Source organism: Penicillium maclennaniae (genome assembly GCF_028827695.1).
Source record: "Penicillium maclennaniae strain IBT 15551 chromosome Unknown utg000008l:1.0-3552695.0:1.0-3555053.0, whole genome shotgun sequence".
Taxonomy (NCBI): Eukaryota; Fungi; Ascomycota; class Eurotiomycetes; order Eurotiales; family Aspergillaceae; genus Penicillium; species Penicillium maclennaniae.
The window spans coordinates 1,367,956-1,393,830 of NW_026623220.1; the positions used below are offsets into that span (position 1 = coordinate 1,367,956).

A 25,875-nucleotide genomic window follows, 5' to 3' on the forward strand; every position below is an offset into this window, starting at 1 on the left:
CTTCTAAGAGGTTAGTTTGCCGCTGCCTGCTTGCCGCCCCGATTCGATGGCCCCGCTGGTCGCCTTCCTTGGGCAGCGCCAACATAAAGACTCGACATCACCATTGTCGACCTGTCTTTCACGCCTCCTCCCACCCCCCCTCAAAATGTTTGCACCTCATTTTGCTGCCCCCTGAAAATTGTGCCAGCCAAAATGTCAAAATTGACTGTATCTGCATTCTCAGACGAGCTACCTGATGGGTCGACACGAGACATGAATTTCTATGACTCTTCCTTCTTTAAAGAGCCAGGCAAATGCCTCCCGACCCCAGCACAAGTGAGAGCTCTATCAAAGGACGCTGACACGAGCCCTCAACCGCGACCTTTGTATTCAAAGATTCCGGACTGTTCGTCAAGTTTGGCCCTTATGTCACAATCTCAGAAGCACAATATCTTTGGATAATCAGACGGGTCTGTGTGATGAGGTCCCGTTCCCCAAGATTTTTGGGTGGCAAGTCGACGGGGAAAACTATGTTTTTAGTTACATGGAGTTTATCCAAGGACGAACATTGTTGGATCGCTGGAATGAGCTCACTGACCTAGATAAAAGCTCTCTCTGCAATTAACTATCTCGGATTATCAGAGTCCTACGCCAAATTAAACAAGACCCATCTCACCAGTACATCGGTACACCCAGATTAAAATAGAAATAATCGGAATATATGACTGACTGAATCATTCTAGATTCCCTAAGCCACCAGAAAGTTCAAGATTATGTCTTTCAATCGTACTCGAAAACCGGCCCTTTCTCATCCATTAAGGAGTTCAATGACTGGTTTTCGTGTTTACCATAACTGTGGCTTCCGCTACGGAAAAAACACAAAGACCCCTATAGGGACTTTTTACCAGACAGTGAAGACATCAGTTTTACTCATGCGAACCTCCACCGAGCCAATATCATTGTCTCTTCTGGCAAACCTACTCGCGTTCTTACGATTGTGGATTGGGCGCAAGCGGGGTGGTACCCTACCTACTGGGGATATTGCAAAGCGCTCTATACCTGCTAGTCCGAGGACCAATGACGACGGGAATGGATTGACAAGATTTTACGCCCACGACCACTAGGAAGAATATGTAGACGCTAGTCTAGTAGTAATTGGGAACAAGATCAAGCCTGATGGAAAACGAGAAAAAGGGTAGAACTAGTAGTGGAAGCTGATGGCTGAATGCCAGGGTCTAGGAAGAAGCTAAGAGCCGCAATCGGCCTTCCCAAGGAAAGCAATAGCCTAAAGAAGGCTATTATTGGCTCATCAACCCAGCCCTGGAGCACAATTTGAAGACAACTTGTGGGAAATGCATGGTAAAAATGCTTGAGATACAGTCTAATACTCACAGGGTTTTTAAATGAACCGATGGGATGCTTAATAAAAGTATTCACGTCCCGAAGTATAAGACATTGTCCCTGGCTATAGCTAATATACAATCTCGTTACTGGGGGTGCTAGGCATAGCGAAGATAAGAGCGAGGATCGGGCTTGAGGGATTGAGATCTTGTGAAGAGCAGCCATCTGACGGGAGACACGTTCGAAGTTATGCAATCGAAAGTCGCAGTGATCAACGTGTAGGGCTCTCCCACGGGGCAGAAACACTCCGAATTCCAATTATAGATGAAACACGCTCTCGCTGCTAATAAAGGCAGCTCTACCGATAGATCTAGAGCGAAAGGGACACAGCTTGCCCAGAATGAGTGCGTCATTGATTTCTGCATGTTCCAACCTGCCTTCTCTTGCCAAATGTCGGGGCGATGTGAAGGAGAGTGTTTTAGGGAGCTAAACCAGAAGCGGTAAAACTAACCTAATCTGATAATTTACAGGTCCGCCGTCTACACTGATTATTCGGAGACTCAAATTTTAGTATACCGCAGGTAGGGCTTGACCTCGCGAACCTCGCCAAACTTCTTCTTCGCATCCGAGGTGCTGACCGAAGGGGGAACGATCACATCGTCCCCGACTTGCCAGTCGATCGGGGTGGTAACACCTTTCTTATCACCGGTCTGGAGAGAATCGATGACACGCAGCACCTCGGCAGAGTTGCGGCCGGTGGAGGCGGGGTACATCATGGTCAGACGGATCTTCTTGCTTGGGTCGATAATGAAGACGGAGCGAATGGTGAAGGCAATGCCCTTCTGATCAATGTTGTCCAGGTCCTGCTGGTCGATCATGTCATACAAGAAGGCAACCTTGCGGTCGGCATCGGCGATGATGGGGAACTGCAAATCGGTCGAGGAGATCTCGTTGATGTCCTTGATCCATTCGCCGTGCGAACCAATGTCATTCGCGCTCTAGTAAAGAGAATTGGGTCAGCTTGGGGGTTGCGGCATGCGGTAAGGGCTACTCACCAGGCCAATCATCTTCACACCACGCTTGTCAAACTCGCCCTTCATCTTCGCAAAGGCACCAAGCTCGGTGGTGCAAACTGGAGTGAAATCGGCCGGGTGGGAGAAAAGGATGGTCCAGCTGTCGCCGATAAACTGGTGGAAGTCGATCTCGCCCTTGGTTGTCAAGGCCTTGAAGTTGGGAGCTATCCTCTTCTGTTAGCATTACGTTCATGCAGACATCGTCCATTGCAGCCATACCGGTCGAGCCTAGACGCAGGCGCGGCTGTTCCTGGGTGGACGCTGCGTAAAAGCGGCGGAAGGCAGGGGCGCGCGGCAGCTGGGCATTAAGACTGGCCCAAGGGGCGGCCTTGGGTGCAGCTTTAAAGGCACGGAGAGCCATCTTCGAGGACATGATGGAAGCCATTGTCAATGTCAAAGGATGCTTTCTCCGGACTCGCGGAACAGCTTGTTCGCATTTACATCATCGGAGATTATCTCAGCAATCACGCAATGGACCTAGGAATGAATCTAACGCGATCGGGTAATAAGCTTCAAACCGCCTGGGAAGAATTTCCTTTACTTCGTCCTCGCATTATTTCCTCGATAAGTTGTTAAGATGAATTTCAAAGAGAAGCTCACTTATCCAATATCTCATTCAACCATTGCCGTGGGGCCAGCCCATCGCCGCCTGACTTGGTATTGAGATTATCTCCGCGTTCGGCTTCACGGCAGCGGTCACTTTTTTGGTTGCACAGATAAGATCAATTCCCAGTAGGGGAGACACTTATTTACAAAGTCGATTGCTTTTGATCTCACCGGGTTGTGATAGGGGTTTTGAACTATGAGACTAGCAGATGTCGGGGGTGATCTGCACGGTACGTCAACCGCCATTCAGATCAAGTCAATTTTGATGTGGCTTCGATGTCAGGGGGATTGGTTCTGTCACGTATTCCTTCAAGGGGATATTATCCACGGACGCTCTTCACATAATCGGCAACTGGACGCCACATCGACACCCTTTCCGAAGACCCTCTAGGTGCAGGGACAGTGCGAAGTGTGGAGTTACACTCAAACATCGCTGATGAACAGAGCCAAAAGTCAAGCATTATTCGCATACTGATGCCAAATTGCGGATTCCAGACCTATCCATCTTAGAAATGTCCCCACGCGAAGATCTCGCATATGTTTTCGCAAGAGACAAAGCTCAGCCACCGTCTCAATCAGAAGATTATCAGCCCAAAGTACACTATCCTTGGCCTTAGGAATCGGTCTTGGTCAAAATATCGGTGCCTGTCAACGAGGCCAATATGACGTATGCAGTAAATGATTCCTTAGATGAAATGATAGCATGCCAGATCGTAGGAATCCGGAGTATGAAGTGGCACCCAAAAGTGGGAAATGATCGTTCTTAGTAGCTGCTAATTGGGTTTCCAAATTGAGAATGTAAGCAATGTGCATTAGCGCCGGCCCAAGCCTGTGGCGCAGAGAGTTCCTGGAACCATCCGAGGCCAATCTGAGGGTTCTTAGCACCAAGAACAACGGCTTCTGACGCCGGTTCTTGGCGAAAATGACCTTGAGGATCACGGATTTAATATCTAGACATTGATAGCCCCTCTTGGCAACTTGACAGCATTGAAATCACGTCACTCTGCTCGTCACTTATGTTATAAAACCGAGGAAATTCCTCTTGATAGAACTCCATTCTAGCAAGTTATTCTCTTTACCTACTTGTGAAATTGTCACCAACCAGAGAGAGCATCATGATGAAGAACAAGGCCAACAGTATTGCCGCACTCGGCATGGCGATGTCAGCGATGGCGCAGAATATGTCCTATGGGGCAGACAATCTTTCTACGGCAGCAACAACGTGGCAGTTCAGCCGATCAACTTCCCGAGTCAGTACAAGACGACTGTTGCAGGCAATCTTTTCTATCTCAAAGACATAAATCACAGCACGAATTGGCCAGCCGTGGTGGTCGGTCATCCTCTGGGAGCTGTGAAAGAGCAGAGCGCGAATCTTTATGCCACAAAGCTGGCCGAGCAGGGTTTCGTCACCGTCTCTATTGATATCCTGTTCTGGGGCGCTAGCGAGGGCGAACCGCGCAACGCAGTGTCGCCCGATCTCTACGCGGAGGCATTCAGCGCGGCTGTCGATTATCTTGGTAACCCAGGACTCGTCGACTGCGAACGGATTGGTGGCCTTGGTATCTGTGGCAGTGGTTCTTTCGTGATCAGCGCGGCGAAGGTCGACCCACGTCTGAAGGCCATCGCTACGTCGAGTATGTATAATATGGGTGCTCTCTCTCGCGATGGAATCCAACATGCGCAAAGCGTTAGTCAACTCAAGGAACTGATCGCCCAGGCCGCAAAGCAGCGCTGGGTTGAAATTGATGGCGGCGAGGTCCAATACACAAGCGGCACACAGAATCACCTTACTGCAAACTCGACCGCGATTCAGCGTGAGTTCTACGATTATTACCGCACTAAGCGTGGCGAGTTCACACCTGTTGGCTCTACTCCGGAGCTTACTACCCACCCGACACTCTCTACTTTCACTAAATTTGTGAACTTCTACCCCTTCGACGGTATTGAGACAATCTCACCACGCCCAATGCTGTTCATCTCGGGCGACCAGGCACACTCTCGTGAGTTCAGTGAAGATGCCTATTCGCGCGCTGGGGAGCCGAAGGAGCTGTACTGGGTGCCAGGTGCCGGCCATGTCGACCTTTACGATCGTACCGAGCTTATCCCGTTCCAAAAGCTCACTAACTTTTTCCAAACGAGCCTCGTGTGAGAGGAGCGGAGTCCGACCGCGAGCACGACATGGCAGGTTCATTTCCGACTTGCAGCAGTTTTGTGGTCGCCTCATCGGCCCTTGGGGCAGACCTCGTGCGGTAGATAGACCTACCTATCTGGTTCAGCAAGAGAGCCGAGAGCTATGTGTAATTAGTTATTTGAAACTAGATATTTTCCAGTACTTTTGCCTTCAGTGAAATCGATAAGACAGGTCTGCCCAATCAAATTACCCTTCATACTTGGATTATTGGCCCCTGTCTCTCTCGCAGCTTCGGCAGGTGGCTGGTATAACCCGATTACAAGCAAGTCTGGCACGTAGAACTAGAGAATCATGGTACTCATTTTGCATGCTTGGCTGAGTGATGGACCAATCAATTGGTGGACATTTGCTTACATGGGGCTATCCATGGATCTGCTATCTCCAACCGCTTTTGGCTAATCAGAGCAATCCTACAGTGGAGGCTTGGCCGAGGCGGGCGTCCATTAGGCAAACAAAAATTTCAGGTCTAGCCTTTTCATAATCCTCGTGGAGACACTGGTCAGCGAGACACATTCCTGGCCCCACTCATTCTTTATTAAAACATCTACTGCTCCTCTAGCTTGTCATCACATCGCATGAAATACCAATCACAGAATGGAAGACCCCTCGGCAAAAGCGCAGATCATTCCACTGGACAGAATGCCCCAGCAAGCTGGCGTTCGGAGAGCTCAAGATGATTGGACTGGAATCGTAAATCGGACAGAAAGAAGGAAATTACAGAACCGACTCAATCAGCGACGCTACCGTATGTACTGTTCAGTTAATCCGAGAACATAGTAATAACAGCGGTCAATTTCTCGCTAGGGTTGAGAAGACAAAACAATCAAGCGGAATCGCATGCTGTCGTCACTACTGCTACTTCCTCTGGCGCATCCTCCAGTTCGTCGAGTATCGTCATGCTACCGCCTGATGTCCAAGCGGGGAGTGAAGAAGTCTTCGAATGCGCACATGCCCCTCCAAATGCATTGCAATTCCGTGAACGCTTCATGCAACTTGCGTACCAAAGCTATATTCAGGGTTCACCTAACAGGGATCACTTGATCAGTCTCAGTCGGCTAAATGTGCATCAAGCCATCAACGAGAACATTGCTGCAATTGGAATGACAACCGCGTGGATGCAAAGCGATGAATCAATCTCAATCTTCAATCTCCAGCAACCCAGTTTTTCAATCGAGAAGATTCCGCCTTGCTTACGTCCAACCTCTCTTCAATTGCGTATTCCCCACCATCCTTGGTTGGACTTTTTCCCATTCCCAAACATGCGCGACTGCATGATTCTTGCTGGCGACGCATTCGATGACGACGATTTGTGCCATGATCTCATGGCTTTCTGGGACACCAAAAACACCGCCGCTACATTACTTGTATGGGGAAACTCATGGGAGGCGAAGAACTGGGAAGTCACCGAGGCATTTGCACATAAGTGGAAGTGGTTGCTCCGTGATTCACCTGAGCTACTAGCTTCCACAAACTTTTGGAGAAAATCAAGAGGAGAGAAGCCGATTACCTGGAAATATATCTTGTCAGATCCATAGAATTGGTCGGCATAACAAAGTTATCTTGAACGTCTTTCCTCTCGTGTCTAGGTCTCTTCCTATCGCCAATATCACGAAAATTGTGTATAACAATGCAAAAATTCTGATCAGCACATCTTGGAAATTTTCTACATTTATGTGTTCTGATCTGATCTTTTTAGTTCACAACATTACCTTATCTTCTTCATACAGCTCTTTAATGGAAATCAAATTTCATTTTGCTAGAATTCAAGAACGACGACAAGAGTGAATGATGATTTCTCTCCAGACGCTAGCGACTGCAGCACTAGACGAAAAGCCCCATCTCAACGGGAGCCGATTTGACTTGATCCTCTTGAATACTCTCAAGTAAAGGGTTCCCTCGGTAATCTTCAAGATCCAGATCTATATATCCCTGCGGAGACCATTTCTTGCCAGAAACAAAGAAAGAGCGACCGTTGATAGAGCTGTCCCTGAGAATGTGCAGGAGACAATCGCCCGCTTCAGATGCTTCTGCAAGTTGAACACCTACGCTGGTGACGTGCGCAAATGCCTCCTCAGATAATATTCTTGTCTTGACATACCTGAACTCGTCAGCAACAGGTACGCGACTATGACCAAGGGGATAGCCTTACCATGGCGATATGACGTTCACGCGGCTCCCGTAGTAAAAGGCTGTTCTCCGCAAAGAATGCATAATACCTCGCATAGCCCATTTCGTGGCGCAATATTGAGGAGCTCGTGGGCAATCCAGAAACGCCGCACCCGACCCGACCAAGATCAAGCAAGTGTCTTCCTGTGAAGGTGACGGCTGTTGTCCGTTCTGCGCGATAAAGTAATGCGATGCCAGCTTTGAGGTGTATAACGTGCCGATGAGATTGACGTCGATGGTAGCGAGATCTGGCTTTTTCGGCGTGTTGCCATCGCCGTCATATGAGAATACCTCATCCTGACGGTGAATTCCGGCATTTGCGACTACATAAGATATCTTGCCATTTGGAGAAAACAAAACTGCTTCTTGAAACACACGGACTTGGTCATCCCAGTTGGTTGTGTCGCACTCGATGAATTTGGTACTAGAGAAGGATTAGAGGAGAGGGTATAGCTGGTAGAGTCGCAAGCATACCTGTGAGCTCTTCAAGTTCTCGGCCTCGTGAAATATCACGGTCAGCGATCACAACTATCGCTCTAGATGAAGTGTGATTAGATGGCGGCCAAAGTGGGAGAAATTATTAACTCCTTACCCTGCTGCGACAAGAGCGCGAACGTATGCCTCTCCAAGGCCATTTGCGCCTGATACGATTGCGTCAAGCTCAACCCATCAAACAGAAATGAAGGAGCATTTGGGATGATACATACCACCGGTGACAATAGCGGTCTTTCCTTTGACATTTTCAGAGCCCATTTTGCAGCTGACAGCAGAAACGTGGTCAGAGCTGGCTATACAAAAGACGCACTTGAATAATGAGAATGCACAGAATGGTTAGAGGAAACACAAGAATAAATGATAGGGACGCAAAAACTTCCTTCAAATCATACAGCCACATGGAGGAGCCGTGACGTAGAGGAAAGTGCTTGAACAAGCGCTAATGCAAGATGCTTACTCTCGCCCATGGAACCATTCGGGATTCGACCCACTGGCAGGCCTTGTGCATCTCCTCCACGATGCATATTTACGCGATCGCTGAAGTGGCCGAATCAGCATATTTTGAAATTCGTGTCCTGCCGTTCGAAACATAAGCTGCTAAAGCTGCTAAGTAGAAGTCTTCGAGACTTGGTTTTGGTACTCCCCAAATACTGCGCATGGTGGCCGGGAGCTAATGTAATGATACCAGGATCTTTCCCTCACGCATTCGAAACACTCAACACCATTGTGAGCAAGTCACATGTGTCCAATGGATTAAATGGACCATTTAAATGAGTCATTCTTCCAGAAAAGTCCCCGTCGGCTTAATGGGAGAGCCAGGTCCATTTTGGTTGCAGGTTATACACGAATGAGGCCCGCAATAGAGAGTAGAATCCGTGGAGATACACCTTGTCTACGAACTTGTCTACGAACTTGTCTACGAAAATCCTTCCCTTCAGCATCGGTGTATCGATGTGTAGGCGAAAATTGAAGGGACGGAGTGTGTACGTTCTATCACGATGACTTGGCGTTTGTACGATTCTGCCCAACTCCCGAGGGCGGTGACCTGAAAGAGGTGAGTGTCCTTCCGGCTTACGTGTTTCTTGGAATCCCCAATGCAAGATAGTGAATGTTCTAAATCTGGAGTTCCCGTGATTAAGTTTGCGAGGTCCAGGGAACAACTCTCCGTATCCAATTCTTTGACACTATTTTTGATTCTAAGACCCTGTGGTGGCTTATCACACGCAGGGTCTGCAATAGGGCACCTGGCGCAGCCGCCATTGACGGCTCGCCGAATGCGTCGATAGATCGCATGTCCCCCTAAAAATGCTCCTTGTTTCCCCTTCCCTTGATGGCATTCTCGATGGTTTGAGAATAAACAAGTACTCGCATGGATACGCCCTGTGCAATGGTAGACATGAGACCATGTATAAGTTTCCCACTTGGAGAACACTATTAAAATATCGGCATGTGTCGGCTGGCATATCAGGGCGGTATCTGGAAGTTCAGCTTACGCGCCCCACCGGGGTCCGAACTCGTGCTTTTTCCCGATTCCTTCATTGGACCCCTGGTCTGGATGCATGCGATGGGGTCGAGTCTCAGGGTCTTAGCTTCTATTAGTCGCCATGTCTGCTTTCAAGTATTTTGCCCCATTCGACACTTTCTTTATAATGGGAAATTTCCCCTGAATCGTCTTTTTTCAGTGTCGCCCGGTTCTTTGTCCATCATCACAGCAGGATCTGTGGTTTTCACTCGCTGCTTCTCTGACCAACACCCCGAGAGGGCACCCGACCGTCATGGCTCGCTACTCTCACTACTTGCTAGCGTTGCTCTCCGCATTTGTCGCAACTCTCTTTTGGCTATCATGGGGCTTGAAAGATTCAGTCCCATCTCTAGCACTCACAGTAGGATCAAATTGCATCCTGAATGAAAACGCCACACCTACCACCACACCATATGCCTCCGAGACTCCCAGTGCTCCGGTCAGCTCGCCCACCAGCTCACCCGACGATATCGATGAAGCCTACGCCGGATCTGCGGCGTACAAACTCCCCGCCATCAAGAGCAAACAACACCTCGCGGCAGCCGCTTTCCCCGCCAAGTTGTGGCAAAAGTCCGGTACCCACGGAATCGACGAGTCCCGCCGCGAAGACATGCGATCATGGCAAATTCAGTCGCCCAACCTCCGACACGAGATTCTCACCGATGGCAGTGGTGACCAATACATGCGCGAACAATTCGCCGACTACCCCGAGCTCCTCAATTTATATCTCCCTCCAAGTCCCGATCCTCAAAGCCGATCTCCTCCGCCAATTCATTCTCTACAACGACGGTGGAATCTGGAGCGACCTCGACGTCACATGCCACGTACCTATCGACAAATGGATCCCGGAACAGTACAAGGCTAGAACGAACGTCGTAGTCGGACTTGAGTTCGACGGAGCCCAGTTCGCTAGCTGGACGGTCATGGCTAAGCCCAGAACCAGCCACATCGCATCTGTTCTTCGGTATATCATCCTCGCGCTTGAACAGTCTGCACTGGATTACAATACGACTATTTCTGGTCTGACGATGCAGACCATTAGTGATGTGGTTGACGTTACAGGCCCTCAGGCGATGACTCGGGGCATCATTCAGAGCCTGGAGAAGGAGCTTGGTCTTCCGGTCGGAAGGCCCAATATCTCGGAACTTTATGAGCCAGTCCTCCTGGGAGATGTCCTTGTGTTGCCTAATGCGGCGTTTGCTGCTATGCAAGGTGGCTGGCCGACTGATCGAGGTCCGTACCTTGTTGAACATCACTACGCTGGCTCGTGGAAGAATGACAAGGGGGGCGAAAGCAAGGTTGAGGATAAGACGCCGGAGCTTCAGGCGCCCGAGGTTCAGGGCTCAGCAATTCAAGCCCCAGAGACTCAGACCCCGGAGATTCCCACCTCGGAAATCCCCACTTCGGATTTTCCAACCTTAAAGGCACACAACTCAGATATTAACCCAGAGACGGACAAGGGGGTGGAGTTGGCATAATTGGGCAGTAATTTCATTCCGTGTACTTTAATCATGATGGCGTTGGAGGCATTTACTTGGCTGCATAGGGATTATTAGACTGTATATGTGGCATTTTGATACCTCACCTGAATTCAATCTATTTTCAATCTTGCTACACCACTGGGATTTTTGGCTCTTTGCACCTCAACCTATAAATTGACACTTGCTGTGAGCGAGCCACCTTTACCCACATGCATGCGGTGTTACTTCGCAACCTTGGTGTAAAACATATCAAGTATCACCAGTTATGGAATTACATGTCAGTAGGGTGGGGGGGGGGCAACTGCCACCATGTCACACAGTCACACGCGAAGATTAACAGTTAATTTGCAAATGACCGAGCATAGTGTCATGTCTATGATAGCCACATAACAAAGGCATTAACTCAAGGATCAAAACGCGAGGATTACAAAGACATCAGGATCATCCCCAACCGTAGGGAGTGTAGGTTGCTATATTAGACAGCTAGCCAGAACAACGGACCCATGGCGGACTAAACGAACATTTATCTTGTGAGACGTCGGGGTCTTTGGGCTGTAAGCCAACTTGATTTCAGGTTCCAGCCATAATATATTTTGAAGCTTCATTCATTTAAATGTATTTATATCTTCCAGCTCCACCATGGCAGTATTGCCTCTAAAATCATGATGTACGCTCAGGTGTAAATGACCGACATTACCTGGTGTGACAATCGAAAGGACCTTTGGATCAATATTCCAAAGTCTGCTTGATCGCATCAAATATCCCTGAGTACGGAAGTATTAGATCTTTGAAAGAAAGAAGACAATTGTGGGGAATCACTCACTTGCAACGTCAGGCAAGATAAATTGTTCGTAAGTCAAACCCGTGTGTGTACTCCATCCAGCGACACGCTTAACTGGGGCTTCCAGTCGAAGGAACGCACCCTCTTGCAGGGTAGCGGCAACCTCGGCTCCCACGCCGTAGTTGACCATACTTTCGTGCACCACAACGGCTCTTCCTGTTTTTCGAACGCTCTCGAGAACCGTCTGGCGATCCCAGGGATAGATAGTGCGTAAGTCGATCAACTCAATGTTGACGCCCTTCATTGTCTTTTCAATGGCGGAAATGGCGGCTGAGCATCGGTAGAGCGGTTGGCCATAGGAAATTATTGTGAGGTCTTTGCCGGGCTTGACCACCTCGGCCTTGCTGAGAGGAATGGTATAATACTCATTCGGGACGTACTCTGCTGCCGCTCGGTAAAGACCCTTTGGCTCCATGAAGATCACTGGGTCATTGTGTTCGAAAATGGATGATAGCAAGAGGCCTTTGGCTTGTGCAGGTGAACGAGGCATTACTACTCGGACACCAGGAATATGTGCGAAAAGCGACTCGGGCGATTGTGTATGGTAGCTATTTAGGCTGTCAGTTGTGGGTACGGGGGAAACGGCCGGCGCCACAGTATACACACTCACAGAGCACCATGACCCACTGCACCACACGGCATACGAATCACGAGTCCTCCCACATTTACTCCAGTATTGCCTTCTCTGTATCGAAACTTTGCCGCCTCGTTGACAATCTGGTCGAAGGCTGGAAACATGTAGTCGGCGAATTGTAATTCAGCTACAGGCTTCATGCCCTCTGCCGCGGCACCGATAGCGAACCCTGCGATTCCTTGTTCCGTCAACGGTGTATTGAAGACACGATCTGAGCCAAACTCCGACTGTAGGTCCATAGAGCACCGAAACACACCACCGAACGCCACATCTTCGCCGAAGAGTATGACCTTATCGGAGGTCGACAGAGCGGTTCGTAGAGCGGAGTTGATGGCTTGGAACAAATTCAGGCGCTTGCTTGTGGCTCCAGCTGGGAAATTTGGGACGCTCGACAATGTCGCCGGAGTGTGGTGCAACAAAGGAGTCGTCTTGAAGTCAAGGGGTAAGTTGAGCTTTGCCGCGGGCGAAGGAGCTGAGTAGTATCGGCGCGGTATTTGGGAAGTCAAACACCTTGGGGCGCGAGGTCGTACCATCTCTACGATAGTCGGGGTATGGAGACGGGTATGTTCAGGGGAAACATCAGAGACAAAGTTTCAAGAGGCCTTTTCTTTATAAATGAGATCCTGTTGTTCCGTCGGCCTTAAAGAATTGCGGGGGATGCGCCGCGGATAACCGAAGGTGCAAACAGCGCAAATGCGGAGGAGTGACGAAGGTTGAGAAACGCGCCAAGTCTTGATAGATCGACTCTGGTCGTCCCAGGGTCCTTGAGAAGCATTCTTTCCAGCAAAAGTACCTTGCTGGTTCTTCGAAATCCCTCGCCACAATTGGTCTGTACTGAAGAAGGAATTTCGTCCCGGTTATTGAGAATCGGAGCTCCGTTTCCACTAATACTACGTATGCTTTTTAACTGCCCCACCTCCAATTGTCCCTCTGAAACGAGCAACATAGCTCCAGCCAAGGCCCGGTTATCAATTGTGCAAATTGATTCACCCCGGCAGAATAGCTCGAGTCAAGCTGATACATAGCATAAGTATGATTGTAGTAAAGATCGTCCTTATCACGGGCTTATCGGCCGGTGTCGGCGGTGTGACTCTGCCGCACCAAAAATCCGCTTTTCTCGAGTGACTCAACCTCTCGACCTTCTTCTCAACTCATTGTTTCCCAATCCATTTTCATCTACAACACAATCACAATGTCCAAGGGAAAAGTAAGTGCTTTTAATGTCTTCTGATTGCCATTGCCATTATGAATCCCTTCCCTAGCACCAGACCACCAGTTCACCCACCCTTCTACACTTTCAATTGGCCGCATTGCCTTCCCGACATCACTGACAAGCTTCTCGACAGGTTTGCCTCGCCTACTCTGGTGGTCTCGACACCAGCTGTATCCGTATGATATACTCCGACTTCCAATTCCAATCAATTGTCATCGCTGACACCAGATCCAGTCAAGTACCTCATCGAGGAGGGCTATGAGGTCGTCTGCTTCAGTAAGTTGCGCGCATTGCTTCAGGAAACGATATAAGCAACATTTTACTGACTTTTTCTTGCAGTGGCCGATGTTGGCCAGGAAGGTATGGTGACGTCTATGTCGGGTTTCCTGCAATACGAGACTAATGTTTCCCCGCAGAGGACTTCGAGGCTGCCCGCGAGAAGGCCCTCGCCATCGGTGCCTTGAAGTGCGAGATCATCGATATCCGCCGCGAGTTCATTGAGGAGCTCTGCTTCCCCGCCATTGCTTGCAATGCCGTCTATGAGAATGTCTACTTGCTCGGTACCTCTCTGGCCCGCCCCGTCATTGCCCGCGCCCAGATCGAAGTTGCTCAGGTACGCTCTATTGGCTCATCTCACTGTTGACAGATCAGTGACTAATTCGTGGTATTTCTAATAGCGTGAGGGCTGCTTCGCCGTCTCTCACGGCTGCACTGGTAAGGGTAACGACCAGGTCCGCTTCGAGCTTGCCTTCTACGCCCTCCAGCCCAACATTAAGGTCATTGCCCCGTGGCGCGACCCTGTCTTCTACGAGCGCTTCGTCGGCCGTAACGATCTTCTCGAGTACGCCGCTGAGAAGGGTATCCCTGTCACCTCCACCAAGTCCAAGCCCTGGAGCATGGACGAGAACCTGGCCCACTGCTCCTACGAGGCCGGTATCCTGGAGGACCCCGACACCACTCCTCCCACTGACATGTGGAAGCTCACCGTGGACCCTCTGACTGCCCCCAACCAGCCCGAGGACTTCACCGTCTCCTTTGAGAAGGGTGTCCCCGTCAAGCTTGAGTATACCGAGAAGGGCCAGAAGAAGACGGTCACCGACTCCGTTGAGCTCTTCCTGACTGCCAACGCCATTGCCCGCCGCCACGGTGTTGGCCGTATCGATATCGTTGAGAACCGCTTCATCGGTATCAAGTCTCGTGGCTGCTACGAGACCCCCGGTCTTACCTGCTTGCGCTCTGCTCACCTTGATCTCGAGGGTCTCGTTATGGACCGTGAGGTCCGTGCCCTCCGTGACCAGTTCGTCACCTTCAACTACTCCAAGCTCCTGTACAACGGCATGTACTTCTCCCCCGAGCGTGAGTTCCTCGAGGCCTCCATCACCGCTTCTCAGAAGTCCGTCAACGGCCAGGTCCGCTGCCGCGCCTACAAGGGTACCGTCTCCATCCTCGGCCGCTCTTCCGAGACTGAGAAGCTGTACGATATGACCGAGTCCTCCATGGACGAGATTGGTGACTTCTCCCCTGCTGAGACCACCGGCTTCATCAATGTCTCCGCCATCCGTCTCAAGAAGTACGGCCAGATGAAGGCCGCCGCTGGCGAGAAGTTGTAAATTGTCTTTGAATAAAAAATGATGGTTTGAGAGCCAAATGTTGAGCATCACTGGCTTTCTACGGCAGCTCACTGGGCTCGTTTCACATTTGCCATCCGAACCTACTTAGGTATGGTTTCCCGGTTTGAATGATTGTATAATGAAATAGAAAAAAGTTGCAATTGTGGGAATTATATGAGCACAATGCTCTCTGTAGTCTTGTAATTGTACACACGTCCGATGTTGAATCTGACTCCAAGATAATCATCTGGCCGAACGTTCAATCTATCAAAGCTCTATAATATCACGCTATTTATAATGCCCTCTCAGCGAGGAATGTTACAAATTGGCTTTCTCGTTGGTATCTTCCACCAAGTCTTTGAGACACGATCCGAATTAGCTTTGGATTTCACGCACTGGGACAGGGGAGACATACTGTTCCACGCATCTAAGGCCGCCTTCTCAGCATCCCATCCCCACAAGAACTGCTGCGTTGCACGATCAGACCATTTATCAGGGTTCGAACCACTTGCCGATTCCAGGAATTGTGCGTCCCGGGCGAGTTGCTCTGGGCCGTCCGGCAAGTGTAGAGTGATCCGATTCTCAGATCCAGAAGCTTGAACTGTCTCTGCACGCTGCTTTCGAGACTGCTCATAGACCTTGAGTGCGTGTGGAATTTCTTGCCGTGATGAGATTGTTGAAAGTAGGACGCCCAGTGCTGCTGCGTCTTCGACTGCCTGTGCTGCACCTTGAGCAACATAGGGGCTGCGAGATGTCAGTGTCACTCACGGAGCACCAAAAAAAAAGGAAACAGATCAACATACAGCATAGGATGACATGCGTCACCGATCAAAGCTACTGATTCTCGAGTCCAAGTCTTGAGGGGACGGTGCAGACACAACTTCCACTCGAGGACCTCATCTTCCTCCACGAGATCAATGATCTTTCCGATCTTTGGGTCCCAGCCCTTGTAATTATCCACCATGGCCTGCTTCGAGCCCTTTGTCGTCCAAGATTCTTCGACTTCTTGTCGGTCTGGGTGAAGCAGAACCACATTGTACAAGTCGTGATTGCGCACGGGGTATGCAATGATGTGGCGCTCAGGACCTAGCCAGCGAGTTGCCTGCGGCTCATCGATGAGCTCCTTCAATTCGGGATCTTTCTCCATGATGCTGCGGGGAAGCAAAATTCGATACGCAGCATCACCGGTGGCAACGGCCTTGATCGACGAGTCCTCCAGCAACTGGCTACGAACGGTTGATTTGATACCATCGGCGCCGATAACAACGTCTCCACGAAGAACTGTGCCATTGGCTAGCGTGACGGATGTAGGGCTGAATGCAACATCGGTAACGACAGAGTTTTCGTGAAGATGAACATTCTCAAGAGCAAGTGCACTGTCGATCAAGGCGTTGTGCAGATCGGCACGGTGAATGACAACCTGCTGGCCGAATGTCTTATTCACCGGCACGGTGGCCAGAAGCTTGCCGTCTTCCCACCGTCGAACATGGATATGCTCCAACGCCACATCTTGGGCGTGTATCAAGTCAGAAATACCCCATCCTGGTGTCAAGTCAGTTCAAACTGGGCACTACTTCTCGGCGCCCGGAACAAGGTATTTTGACTTACGCTCAAAAAGCCTTAACATGTTTGGAGAAACTTGGATACCAGCTCCAACCTCTGCAATCTATTTCGGCCAACATTGATTAATATTGCAATACTCATCTCTTGGGATCAGGTGCTAGCGCATACTTTGGGAGCAGCTTCGAGGACCACCACGCGGTGACCGCGCATTCCTAATGTTAACGCCGCGGCCATCCCTCCAATGCCTAGCAAATGTCAAATTTGGCTCAATTAAACCCCATGCAAGTCCCATGCAATTCAAGAAGAACATACCGGCGCTGTTTAATGTTAGATTTGGCCCCATTGTCTCGAATATGGAGAGAAAAGAAAAAGACTCACCCGACTACAATTACGTCCAAAGGGACATTGGCTTGTGGCACGTCCATCATCTGTAGAGCAAATGGGAAGGAAATACAAGAAAAAGAAGAACAGAAACTTGCGTGGCAGAGCTTACAGACGAGCACGCCACAAGTATTTCAGAAAATTTACGCGCGAGAGCTTACCTGTCCGAAGGTTTGCCGTCCCACCCGTGCCACAGAAACCCGCTACGGTTCGGCAGAGAGTCATCTCCAATTATGTCTACGACAATCATCCCCCGGTGAGGCGGTGCATGTTGGATCGTCGCTCTGAAATTGACCGTCTCTTCTCCACAGGTTGGGGTCTTACATGGAGCGACCTGTCTGGCCCCCATTGACCTGTCCTGATTCTCCATATTGTAGACCACGGCACTTGCCGGCTCCTGGCGGAGCGGCATCAGACAAATGTGTGGGGGAATGGTTCTCTTCCGTCTTGATAATCATTCAGTACAACAAGGTCTATTCTTTTTTTTTTCTATCTCAATAATCCTCCATGATTGCTATCAAAGGTCGATTCAGCTCCGTACCCTCAATTTCCGGGTTTTGGGACGTGCAGAGTCTCGAGGTCGCCGCTCCGATCGGAGCGCGGGCTCCACCGCCACACTGGCTTTGTCGTTTCTCCGGGGAAACTAAGCCCGGCTCTTTTGCGGGTTTCTATCTGCCGACTCCTCGCCCGAGTAATAGATGCAACCCCGAATGTCTACTGTCCTCTTGCTTTTGCCATACTGGGAACCCCCAGACCCCACTACGGGGTCGCGACCATTTTCCCCGACTCCTGATCGTGTGATGTCAATTCCCACTGACTCTACAGTAACTTCACGGCAATTTTAGACTTGATCCAATGCCGATTTTTGGGTTGACTATCAAATTTGGAAGTGTTGTGCTCAATTGCTGGGGTGTTATTCGCATAGTCTACGATGTGTGCCTTGCTTGAATGTACGAGAGGCATCGGAGAAAGTATGGCCCCTCCACCGGTCGCTCCAACAGGTTCACCCCGTCCATATGGAGCAGAGCAGTGTTCAACCCTTGTATTCCTGGAGCTCCTCTCTAAGCGGTGACGTCCCACTACCCGGTCGAATTCCCTCCATGCTTTCGTGAATGGTTCGGGGAAGGCGCAGCCAGCGAGTACGAAGGTGAGTAGTGTAGAGCTTGGAGTGTCGCTTCCGACACCGAACAGGTTCCCTGAGAGAGAGGAGTTTCCACACAGGAAAGATTGTGCTCGGGTTCTTCTTCAAAGATCTCTTTTGCATAATAATGTTCAACATTAGGATTATTGACTGCTTCTTCAAATATCTTCTTTGCATAATATCATTCAATATTAGGATTGTTGACTACTTCCTCGGCCAGGGCCTAAAAGAATGGTCTGCCCCTTCCTTGTCCCTTCTCTAGGCCTTGGTTCCATGGCGCCATCCAATTTGGGAACTTGTCGAGAACTATGCTTTACTGAGCATGAAATATCGGGGTATACCATAGGACACTGGGTAGATCTCACTCACAAGGAAACGACTCCCTCAACATAGGAAATGTTCTGCCAGGTACATTCAACTCCGTCGCACGTTGCATATCAGTAATAATAGAATCCCTGGACATAGACACACGTCTCCCGAAACCAATAATAGATACCACACTGGTCGCATATCGCTCAAAATGTTAATTTCTGTTCACCGTATGTTAAATCAATCCAGAGCGTCTGAATTGGGGGGACTAGTTATGGGTATATTTGGTTTGCTTCGAATGTGCTTTGTGTGGTGTTATTCTATTTCTGAATCCCAGAGATGAAATATCGGTCTTTGGAAGAGTTGGATGATATTTTTGAGGCGCGAACTTCAGCGAGGAAGTTTGTGGATTATCGAACTGTTATCAGAGGTGGCGAGGATTGAGGTTCCTAATACTAAAGGAGTGAGTATGGATAAGAATGAAGTGGAATGAATTTTGCGAATGATACAGCTTTATTTACCTCCTTATTCGCCGGACCTCAGCCCAATTGAAGAGTTTTTCGCCGAGCTCAAGAGCTTCATTAGGCGTAACTGGAGCCATTTTGAAGAAGACCATGATCAAAGATTTGATTCTTTTCTTGAATGGTGTATAAACAAGGTGGGAGCAAGAAAGGAGAGTGCTAGAGGCCATTTCCGGCATTCAAGCCTGACTATTGAAGATTTGAGCAATTGACAAATTCCTGGTGGCATCCTTTCCGTTCGGCTTCGAGTTCGGGATGCTGCTATCCAGTTGCCCCACGTCCACATTGAAGTGCACTGTTTCCATAATCGGGATCCCATCACAAATTGATTTCGAAATGATAACCAGAAAGACGCCAAGGTTAGTCACTCACCTTTGCCAACCCTGCGCGACAGTACTTGGTTGGCAGTGACAAATCAGACATTATGCTGAGATAGGTATAGCCAGGATCTGGATAGATTGTCTCGGTGGGCAGCATGCAGCCGATGTTTTTGGGACTTGTGATAGAATAGTGGAAGACATGGTAAGACCGTCATAGCGCAATGAATGAACTAGCGTATGGACAATAAGTACATGGGAGACAAGTCAAATTCCTGAAGCCAAAATTTCTAAAACGGACCGAATGGGGGTTTGGCGGTAAACAAGTACAATCAATAGGGTGAGCATACCCCAACCCAACGGAGGCCGGCGCTAAAACAGAAAATTAGAGGCTGACAACAGGGCGCAGCAAAAGACGGAGATCGTAAAAACTTTCCGCCATCCGCGAACTACGTTTTAAACTCAAATAATCTTGCAAGCTCTTGTCCACACTGATCAATATCAATTAACATTTGTCAACGCCATGGCCGAGCTAGTCGGCGTCGTTTCTAGCGCTATCACATTCGCGACACTTGCAGTTCAAGTTGGCAAATCCGTTCAGACACTCAAAGGCTACTGGGATTCGATGCGAGATGCGCCCCATGATCTCAAGTGGCTATTGCGTGAGGTTGAAATGTTCGGTTTAATAATGGCCGATGTTGAGGCGGACGTATCACAAAACCCAGTCCCGTTAGCTCTGACCAACAGTCAGCATGTTTCGCAAAGCTTGCTGTTCTGTAAAGAGGCCGTGGAACGATTAGATGCACTTTGTAAGAATTTATTGCAGGATTACGGTTCTTCCAACCGACTGCGCAGGTCCTACCAAGCCGCAAGAATGGTACTACGCCAAAGGACAATTGAGAAGCACGTCTTAAATCTACATAATGTAGTCCGACTACTTACGCTATCCCAGCAATGCTATGCCCGGTGTGTCCTACCAAGTGTGCCTAGAAGATTCCATGGGTGACTTTGTACTGATGAAACCAGGTCGCTTTTGCGGGTTCAACCCGACTTAATTGCTGAAGCAATCAAGCATCTGGAGGTAGTTACCTCTAAGACAGCTGCTTCGAACTTTAGTGCAGCACCCCATGGTGGGTCCAAACTGGCGATTATATTTTTGGAGCTTACTGATTTACTCAAGGTGAGACCTTGATTCTGGCTGAGAAGTTGGTGGGAGTGTCAAAATTGGGAAACGATCTAGCTCGCACCCGCAATGGCAGCTGCATTTGGCTTCTTCGCGCCCCGTATTGGATGACATCTCGAGTTTCGGAGGTATCGGGCATGGAAACCTCCTTCGGGTGGGACTGGAGCCTTCGAACATACAACGAGGTCCGTTGGAGTTCGGAATTTCACTATTATTTTACGCAAGGGACGGTTAAGGACCTCCAGGCTCTCTTTGCCTCTGGCCGCCTCTCACCTCTTTTCCGCTCGCAGGGTAGCGGACGAAGTCTACTTCATGTGAGTAATATATTTATTCAAGATAGATCTTATCTCGTCGGTGCGTTCTGACTTATCAGTATGCGATCTGCACAGACAGAAAGGAGGATGTTGTTGAATTTCTCCTGGATCAAGGAGTGGACCCAACAATTGAAGGTGGATTTTGCACCTTGAAGACGCCTCTTCGACTTCTCTTAGAGATTGGGAAAAGGGCGGCATCTAATAAATTATACCCGCTTTTACCAGTCTTACGTCCGCTACTTCGTCATTCCCAAGATCTGGTCTACGATAATGCCCAGGAAACAGTCGAAGGGATCTTATCGGAGTTCCATGGCACGTCTGAAGAATTCATGTTTTGCAACAACACTGCTGTCCCACGTTTTATCAAATGCCACGGTGGGCCCGAATAACGGTGGCGGCACAGATCATTTGTGACGCCCCCAATGCCCATTACGCCGAAGAAGCAAACAATACTCCCGACCTGGTCAAAACGATCCTTAGAAAAGATATATCAGAGGCCAGAGACTTTCATACAATATGTACTTTACCTCTAACTGCGAAACAAACAACCATAATGCATTGCATTGCTGAAAGGTTGGGAGCCAGTCGGGCTTTTCTACAGATATCGCGCCGGAGAAATCTATCCGTTTGTAAGGGATGGCAAAAATTCTCCCGGCCTGCCGACATTCACAGTCACGCCAAGTGGCAAGCTATTTGCGAGTCGTGGAATAGTCTTTTCTTTTATTTTCTGCGCGCTAGGGTAGATATTCATCAAATTGTTGATGGAAAAAAACCCTGTTCATCGCATTTCTAGAGGGGTATCTGGCTTCTCAAGTATCTCTCCCGGAGATGAAACCTGTTCCGTGGTTTGACCAGGAAGATTTCCAAGAAGGTTTTCGAGCCTGGCTGAAGGATGTGAAAGCTGCCGGTCTGGATCTGGAAAGGTTGGGCGCAATCGAGTGGTGCATTTGGAAGAACGAAAGTACCCAGAGAGAATTCAACGGCGGTTTGCACAGAGTGACTAGAATCGCTTACGGTCCACTCCCGGAAGATTGGGGCATTTGGCTGTCGGAGCCATCTGATCCTTTCGCACGGGATTTTTGGGCCTTAGTCGCGCGGCCAGCTGAGATCATGCCAGGGGGCTGGCCAGGCGAATAATATCAACAGATATTTGATATCTGACTGAAGATAGGGATCTCCCGTGTAATACTTCGAGAATAATGGTCAGACTAAAGCATATCGATCTCCGTGTCCACTCGAAAGAGCCGCATCTCATATAAGCTGCATATTGTTTCAAATATAGAAAACACCAACGCCTCTTCCCACCCCATCATAATTATTCTACATCACTTGGAGAATGGGTACCGCTTTCTTCACATTTTCAACCCAATTGCGAATTTTCTCTACAAATGTTCGAGCAATGCCAGGCTTAACTCCCTTGCCCACGAAGAATTCTGGATTTTGATCCTTATATATGTGCACAATGTCAAAACCATCAGATAGCGTCACATCGGACGCTTGCCGGAATGCGGCTTTGAGGGTATCATCCGATACAGTTGATGCGAGCCACTCACCCTATTCTTTGACGGCTACGTCTCGGAATCCCGGAATTTTCAATGGACCTGTCTCCTTCGAGCCGCTTTGGTCAGCAGCTGCATTGGAAGCCGTTATATCCAATCCAGGAGGGTGAGACGAGAGGACATTGATGTTGATAGGTAGATACGGCGAACCGTCCCCGGAAATGTGACCACTCTTGCGGTTGGTTTTCTCCAGTCGCTGCTGCTCTTCCATATAGGGGTCGTCTCGGATTGCATCAGGGACATCTTTATGCGTCTCCAGAAGACCGCCTTTCTCAGCGTAGGTAACCAATCGCTTAAGGGTTTGCGTGCGCAGTCGATAATGCTTTTTTCCCGCTGGATGCAACTAGCAATAAGGGCCGAGGTGGCATGCAGCTGAATCACATTTTATTATGTTATAGACGTAACGCCAAACTGCTTACTGTCCACTTATATGTTCTTTGGTATCTAGTTGTGCGTCTCGATTATTGAGTATCCTCCTTGTCACAGATGATTTGCCTCTCTTCTCCCCTTTCCGACCGGCAGAAAGAGAAATGTCATCTTCTACGTAGTTAAGACACACCTTTAGCATAAGTCTTTTGCCACGGGAGAATTGACCAGACCATATCTGAAGTTGTTTCTCGATTGGTGTCCAGATTATATCAGTTTTGTTGAAACGTTTGGTCAGATCACGCTGAGAACGATCATTGACCGACACAATAATCGCTGTGTCATCGACCCTGATCCTCTTATTGCGAGAAACTTTCTCCCGAAGGGCTTTCTGTAGCTTCTCTTCCAGCACCAAACGGCAGTATGCGCTCGGGGCCAATACTAGGTCTTCTTCGGTGTCCTTCACCACAGCCTTATTGTTGAGCGTGACCCGCCATTCTATCAAGTAGTGAATACAGCTTGGCGGGTCCTCGTCATAGATCTTATCTTTCTCCCACTCGGATTCCTGAAGAAATGGTAAAGTATTCGTTCGAGATCGGCATGCGGGATTGAGCTCATCGTCGAGGAGGATAGATAGGGAGGGACTACAAGCGGATCGCGTAGCATAAGGGCTTCGGAAGCATCCCGGAGTAGGGGCATACAATGAATCCTGGTCCCATTGTTTGGGGGTCCTGGGGCTGAGAGATGTAGTCAACGTGATCTGGGCTGTCACTTATATTTACACCGAATCGAACCTCTGGAGATCTGCGTTAGCTTACGCGGGGACCAGCTGTCAGCAGATGTCGTGAGCGAATAGAAACGGCAAGAATCGAGTCGAGTGTATTTACTTAATTGGCTTCTCTCTTTATAAAATGATTTAAGAAACCTTCATACGCCAAATAATATGAATGAAAGGCTGTGAGAAATGCAGTAACACCTTAACATGCTCGCATCGAATGAAATGAAAAGAGCGCAACTAAACACGATATAGCCCGGTGAAGCAAATGAACAAAGACATAGAGGGGTAATGTGGGGTCGGTCGTGTGGGGTCATGCGAGTGTGTTGAAGTCGTTATCATGAATGCTGAGTAGTATGTTCAAGTAATGGGTTCGTGGGAAATGTACAAAGATAGCTTCTTGAAGAACATGAGCTCGCATGAATGTCAAGTCACGACCAGAGGCGTTGTGGTTTGGCTGATTCGCGATAATGGAATCTGTCGCTGGGTGTAATCGTAGTCTTTAGGCGGTAAACATGAGTCGTAAGCGGCTGGGGCCTTTTTTCTTCTTCTCCTTGGGTCGTTTCTCTTTCTCAGAGATGTGGCTGCCAGACTTGGCAGGCGCTCGGCTTGGGGCCTTGCTGGGGGCTTTGCTCGGAGCTTTGCTCGGAGTTTTACTGGGAGCTTTGCTTGGAGCTCGACTAGGTGCCTGGCTGGAAGCTCGCGGTGGAGCCTTGGATGGCCTGGGAGACGTGGTATCGTAATCGGCCCTGGAACGCCCAGCCGAACGGGCACGAGTGTGCCGAGATGTACGCGAGCGACCAGAGCGGCGAGAAGATGCAATAGACTCATCGTCGAATTTGAAGCGCGGATCCCGCTCTAGCCGGGCAGTTGTGACATCGATGCCCGACATCGCTGCTGCCTTAGGCGTGATGAACTCCCCATCGACTGAGGTCCCCACACTCCTAGCTTCAATATCTGCAACGCCCCGTCTCCACATTTCGACATGACTGAGTTGTTCCACGTTGATCTCCATCATGTCATCCATGCCGATCAACTCTTCTTGCTTCTCCCCACCGGCAGGCTCGCCCTGGATCTTCTTGATGATCTTGTATCCCCCCAGCATGACGACTGTGACACCGAGTCCGACACCGGCGGCGATGAGGAACTGTGGGCTCGACAGGAGGGCGAACACTGCGGGGCTTGCAGATTTTAGCGCGGATAGCGCGGCTGGGGCCATCTTACTGGCCAGAGTACTGATCTCTGCCAGAGTAAGAGCGACCGCAGCCATCGCATCGGGGTTTTTCTGAAGATGCGATATGGTAGCCGTTGCGCTGTGTTGGACGCAGTGCGCTTCCTCCAGAAGCCACTGTGCTTTATGCACCAGCCCATCGAGCTGATTCTGATCATTGGGGTCAGGAGGGCTGTATCGCAACAAGGCAGCAGGATGCGCTTCCCCATATGCAAGGTCCATATCGATGTGAGCATCGGACTTTGACCGAGCAGTCAATGAGCGATCCTCTGTTTCTCGAACGGCGATTTCATGGTGAGTGTGTCGACGAGAAATTCCCGATGGAGCATAGTGAGACTCCCGGCCCGACACAGATTGCAGGTCTTGTTCATAGCGAGAAGAGGCACGACCGCGATGCACACTGCGACTGGCATGATATTGCGACTTGGACCGGTGACTCCGTCGTGAGCCTACAGACTTAGAGTCGTCAATTTTGTAGTGGGCAAGCGCCTGGAGGGCCTGCTCCTCAGCAAGCTTGGCATTTCGCTCCGCATCGAAATGCGCCTTGCGCTCCTTGTAGGCGGCTTTGGCCTGACTAAAGACCCCGAATAGTTGTTTGCTCTGCAGAACAATTAGCTTGGGGTCCGAGGGTGGCGTGAGTATTTGTATCTGGGCGGAAATACCGTGCTGACAACCTTGCCGGACTTGTCAATCACGGCGATCGTCTGGCCGAGCGGCGCCATGGCAAATGAGAAGTCGATAGAAAGTAAAGATCATTCATGGGGATTCAAGGCGACGATCGCCGGGGCCACGAGGAGCGGTGTACAGCCCTGGCGATTTTACCCGGGGTGCCTGGCAGGCAGGATATAAATAATGGGAGTCGCACGAGGCAAGTGAGTATCATATAGAACAAGACAAGGAAGAGAGAATCGTGCCCGGACGTCAGGGTGCAGCGACGACTGCCCAAGATGATTAATCAGGCCTCTTTTGTGCCACCGAAGCAGTGATCAGCGCAAAGGTCCGATCGGAGGCTACTCGCACGTAGAAAAAGTGATGCGGGAAAGCAGGAGGCTGGGGATCAGAG

At 49.6% G+C, this 25,875-nt stretch overlaps 11 protein-coding genes across 11 annotated transcripts; 6 read left to right on the forward strand and 5 right to left on the reverse strand.

Annotated features, from left to right (window-relative positions):
• Positions 1–1,880: 1,880 nt before the first annotated feature.
• N7477_009506 (peroxiredoxin) lies at positions 1,881–2,778 on the reverse strand (the record flags this gene model as incomplete). Its single annotated transcript, XM_056971167.1, has 3 exons — positions 1,881–2,318; positions 2,376–2,557; positions 2,613–2,778. 3 exons carry the CDS (start codon positions 2,776–2,778, stop codon positions 1,881–1,883), a joined length of 786 nt encoding a protein of 261 aa, XP_056818146.1.
• A 1,339-nt stretch (positions 2,779–4,117) lies between these two features.
• On the forward strand, positions 4,118–5,148 carry N7477_009507 (alpha/beta hydrolase; the record flags this gene model as incomplete). The annotated part of the gene is made up of 2 exons (XM_056971168.1): positions 4,118–4,161; positions 4,197–5,148. 2 exons carry the CDS (start codon positions 4,118–4,120, stop codon positions 5,146–5,148), a joined length of 996 nt encoding a protein of 331 aa, XP_056818147.1.
• Positions 5,149–5,784: 636 nt separating this feature from the next.
• On the forward strand, positions 5,785–6,725 carry N7477_009508 (bZIP transcription factor; the record flags this gene model as incomplete). Its single annotated transcript, XM_056971169.1, has 2 exons — positions 5,785–5,935; positions 5,995–6,725. The coding sequence occupies 2 exons, from the start codon at positions 5,785–5,787 to the stop codon at positions 6,723–6,725; spliced, it is 882 nt and encodes a 293-aa protein (XP_056818148.1).
• Positions 6,726–7,011: 286 nt separating this feature from the next.
• Positions 7,012–8,109, reverse strand: N7477_009509 (putative short chain dehydrogenase/reductase; the record flags this gene model as incomplete). Its single annotated transcript, XM_056971170.1, has 4 exons — positions 7,012–7,288; positions 7,340–7,780; positions 7,949–7,997; positions 8,064–8,109. The coding sequence occupies 4 exons, from the start codon at positions 8,107–8,109 to the stop codon at positions 7,012–7,014; spliced, it is 813 nt and encodes a 270-aa protein (XP_056818149.1).
• Positions 8,110–9,626: 1,517 nt separating this feature from the next.
• N7477_009510 (uncharacterized protein) lies at positions 9,627–10,851 on the forward strand (the record flags this gene model as incomplete). The annotated part of the gene is made up of 2 exons (XM_056971171.1): positions 9,627–10,044; positions 10,112–10,851. The coding sequence occupies 2 exons, from the start codon at positions 9,627–9,629 to the stop codon at positions 10,849–10,851; spliced, it is 1,158 nt and encodes a 385-aa protein (XP_056818150.1).
• A 729-nt stretch (positions 10,852–11,580) lies between these two features.
• N7477_009511 (alpha-ketoacid dehydrogenase subunit beta) lies at positions 11,581–12,862 on the reverse strand (the record flags this gene model as incomplete). The annotated part of the gene is made up of 3 exons (XM_056971172.1): positions 11,581–11,618; positions 11,678–12,243; positions 12,306–12,862. The coding sequence occupies 3 exons, from the start codon at positions 12,860–12,862 to the stop codon at positions 11,581–11,583; spliced, it is 1,161 nt and encodes a 386-aa protein (XP_056818151.1).
• Positions 12,863–13,496: 634 nt separating this feature from the next.
• On the forward strand, positions 13,497–15,152 carry N7477_009512 (argininosuccinate synthase; the record flags this gene model as incomplete). Its single annotated transcript, XM_056971173.1, has 6 exons — positions 13,497–13,536; positions 13,676–13,718; positions 13,777–13,818; positions 13,882–13,902; positions 13,959–14,155; positions 14,220–15,152. Exons 1-6 carry the CDS (start codon positions 13,522–13,524, stop codon positions 15,150–15,152), a joined length of 1,251 nt encoding a protein of 416 aa, XP_056818152.1. The 5' UTR covers positions 13,497–13,521.
• Positions 15,153–15,568: 416 nt separating this feature from the next.
• N7477_009513 (putative salicylate hydroxylase) lies at positions 15,569–17,143 on the reverse strand (the record flags this gene model as incomplete). The annotated part of the gene is made up of 6 exons (XM_056971174.1): positions 15,569–15,896; positions 15,956–16,694; positions 16,761–16,818; positions 16,884–16,960; positions 17,028–17,032; positions 17,094–17,143. Coding segments are annotated over 6 exons (1,257 nt in total), but the record flags the coding sequence as incomplete, so codon positions are not given.
• Positions 17,144–19,907: 2,764 nt separating this feature from the next.
• Positions 19,908–21,270, forward strand: N7477_009514 (ankyrin repeat domain-containing protein; the record flags this gene model as incomplete). Its single annotated transcript, XM_056971175.1, has 5 exons — positions 19,908–20,193; positions 20,314–20,350; positions 20,411–20,514; positions 20,565–20,881; positions 20,941–21,270. 5 exons carry the CDS (start codon positions 19,908–19,910, stop codon positions 21,268–21,270), a joined length of 1,074 nt encoding a protein of 357 aa, XP_056818154.1.
• Positions 21,271–21,303: 33 nt separating this feature from the next.
• N7477_009515 (uncharacterized protein) lies at positions 21,304–22,018 on the forward strand (the record flags this gene model as incomplete). The annotated part of the gene is made up of 3 exons (XM_056971176.1): positions 21,304–21,399; positions 21,483–21,620; positions 21,677–22,018. The coding sequence occupies 3 exons, from the start codon at positions 21,304–21,306 to the stop codon at positions 22,016–22,018; spliced, it is 576 nt and encodes a 191-aa protein (XP_056818155.1).
• A 2,065-nt stretch (positions 22,019–24,083) lies between these two features.
• Positions 24,084–25,534, reverse strand: N7477_009516 (uncharacterized protein; the record flags this gene model as incomplete). Its single annotated transcript, XM_056971177.1, has 2 exons — positions 24,084–25,412; positions 25,475–25,534. The coding sequence occupies 2 exons, from the start codon at positions 25,532–25,534 to the stop codon at positions 24,084–24,086; spliced, it is 1,389 nt and encodes a 462-aa protein (XP_056818156.1).
• Positions 25,535–25,875: the final 341 nt, after the last annotated feature.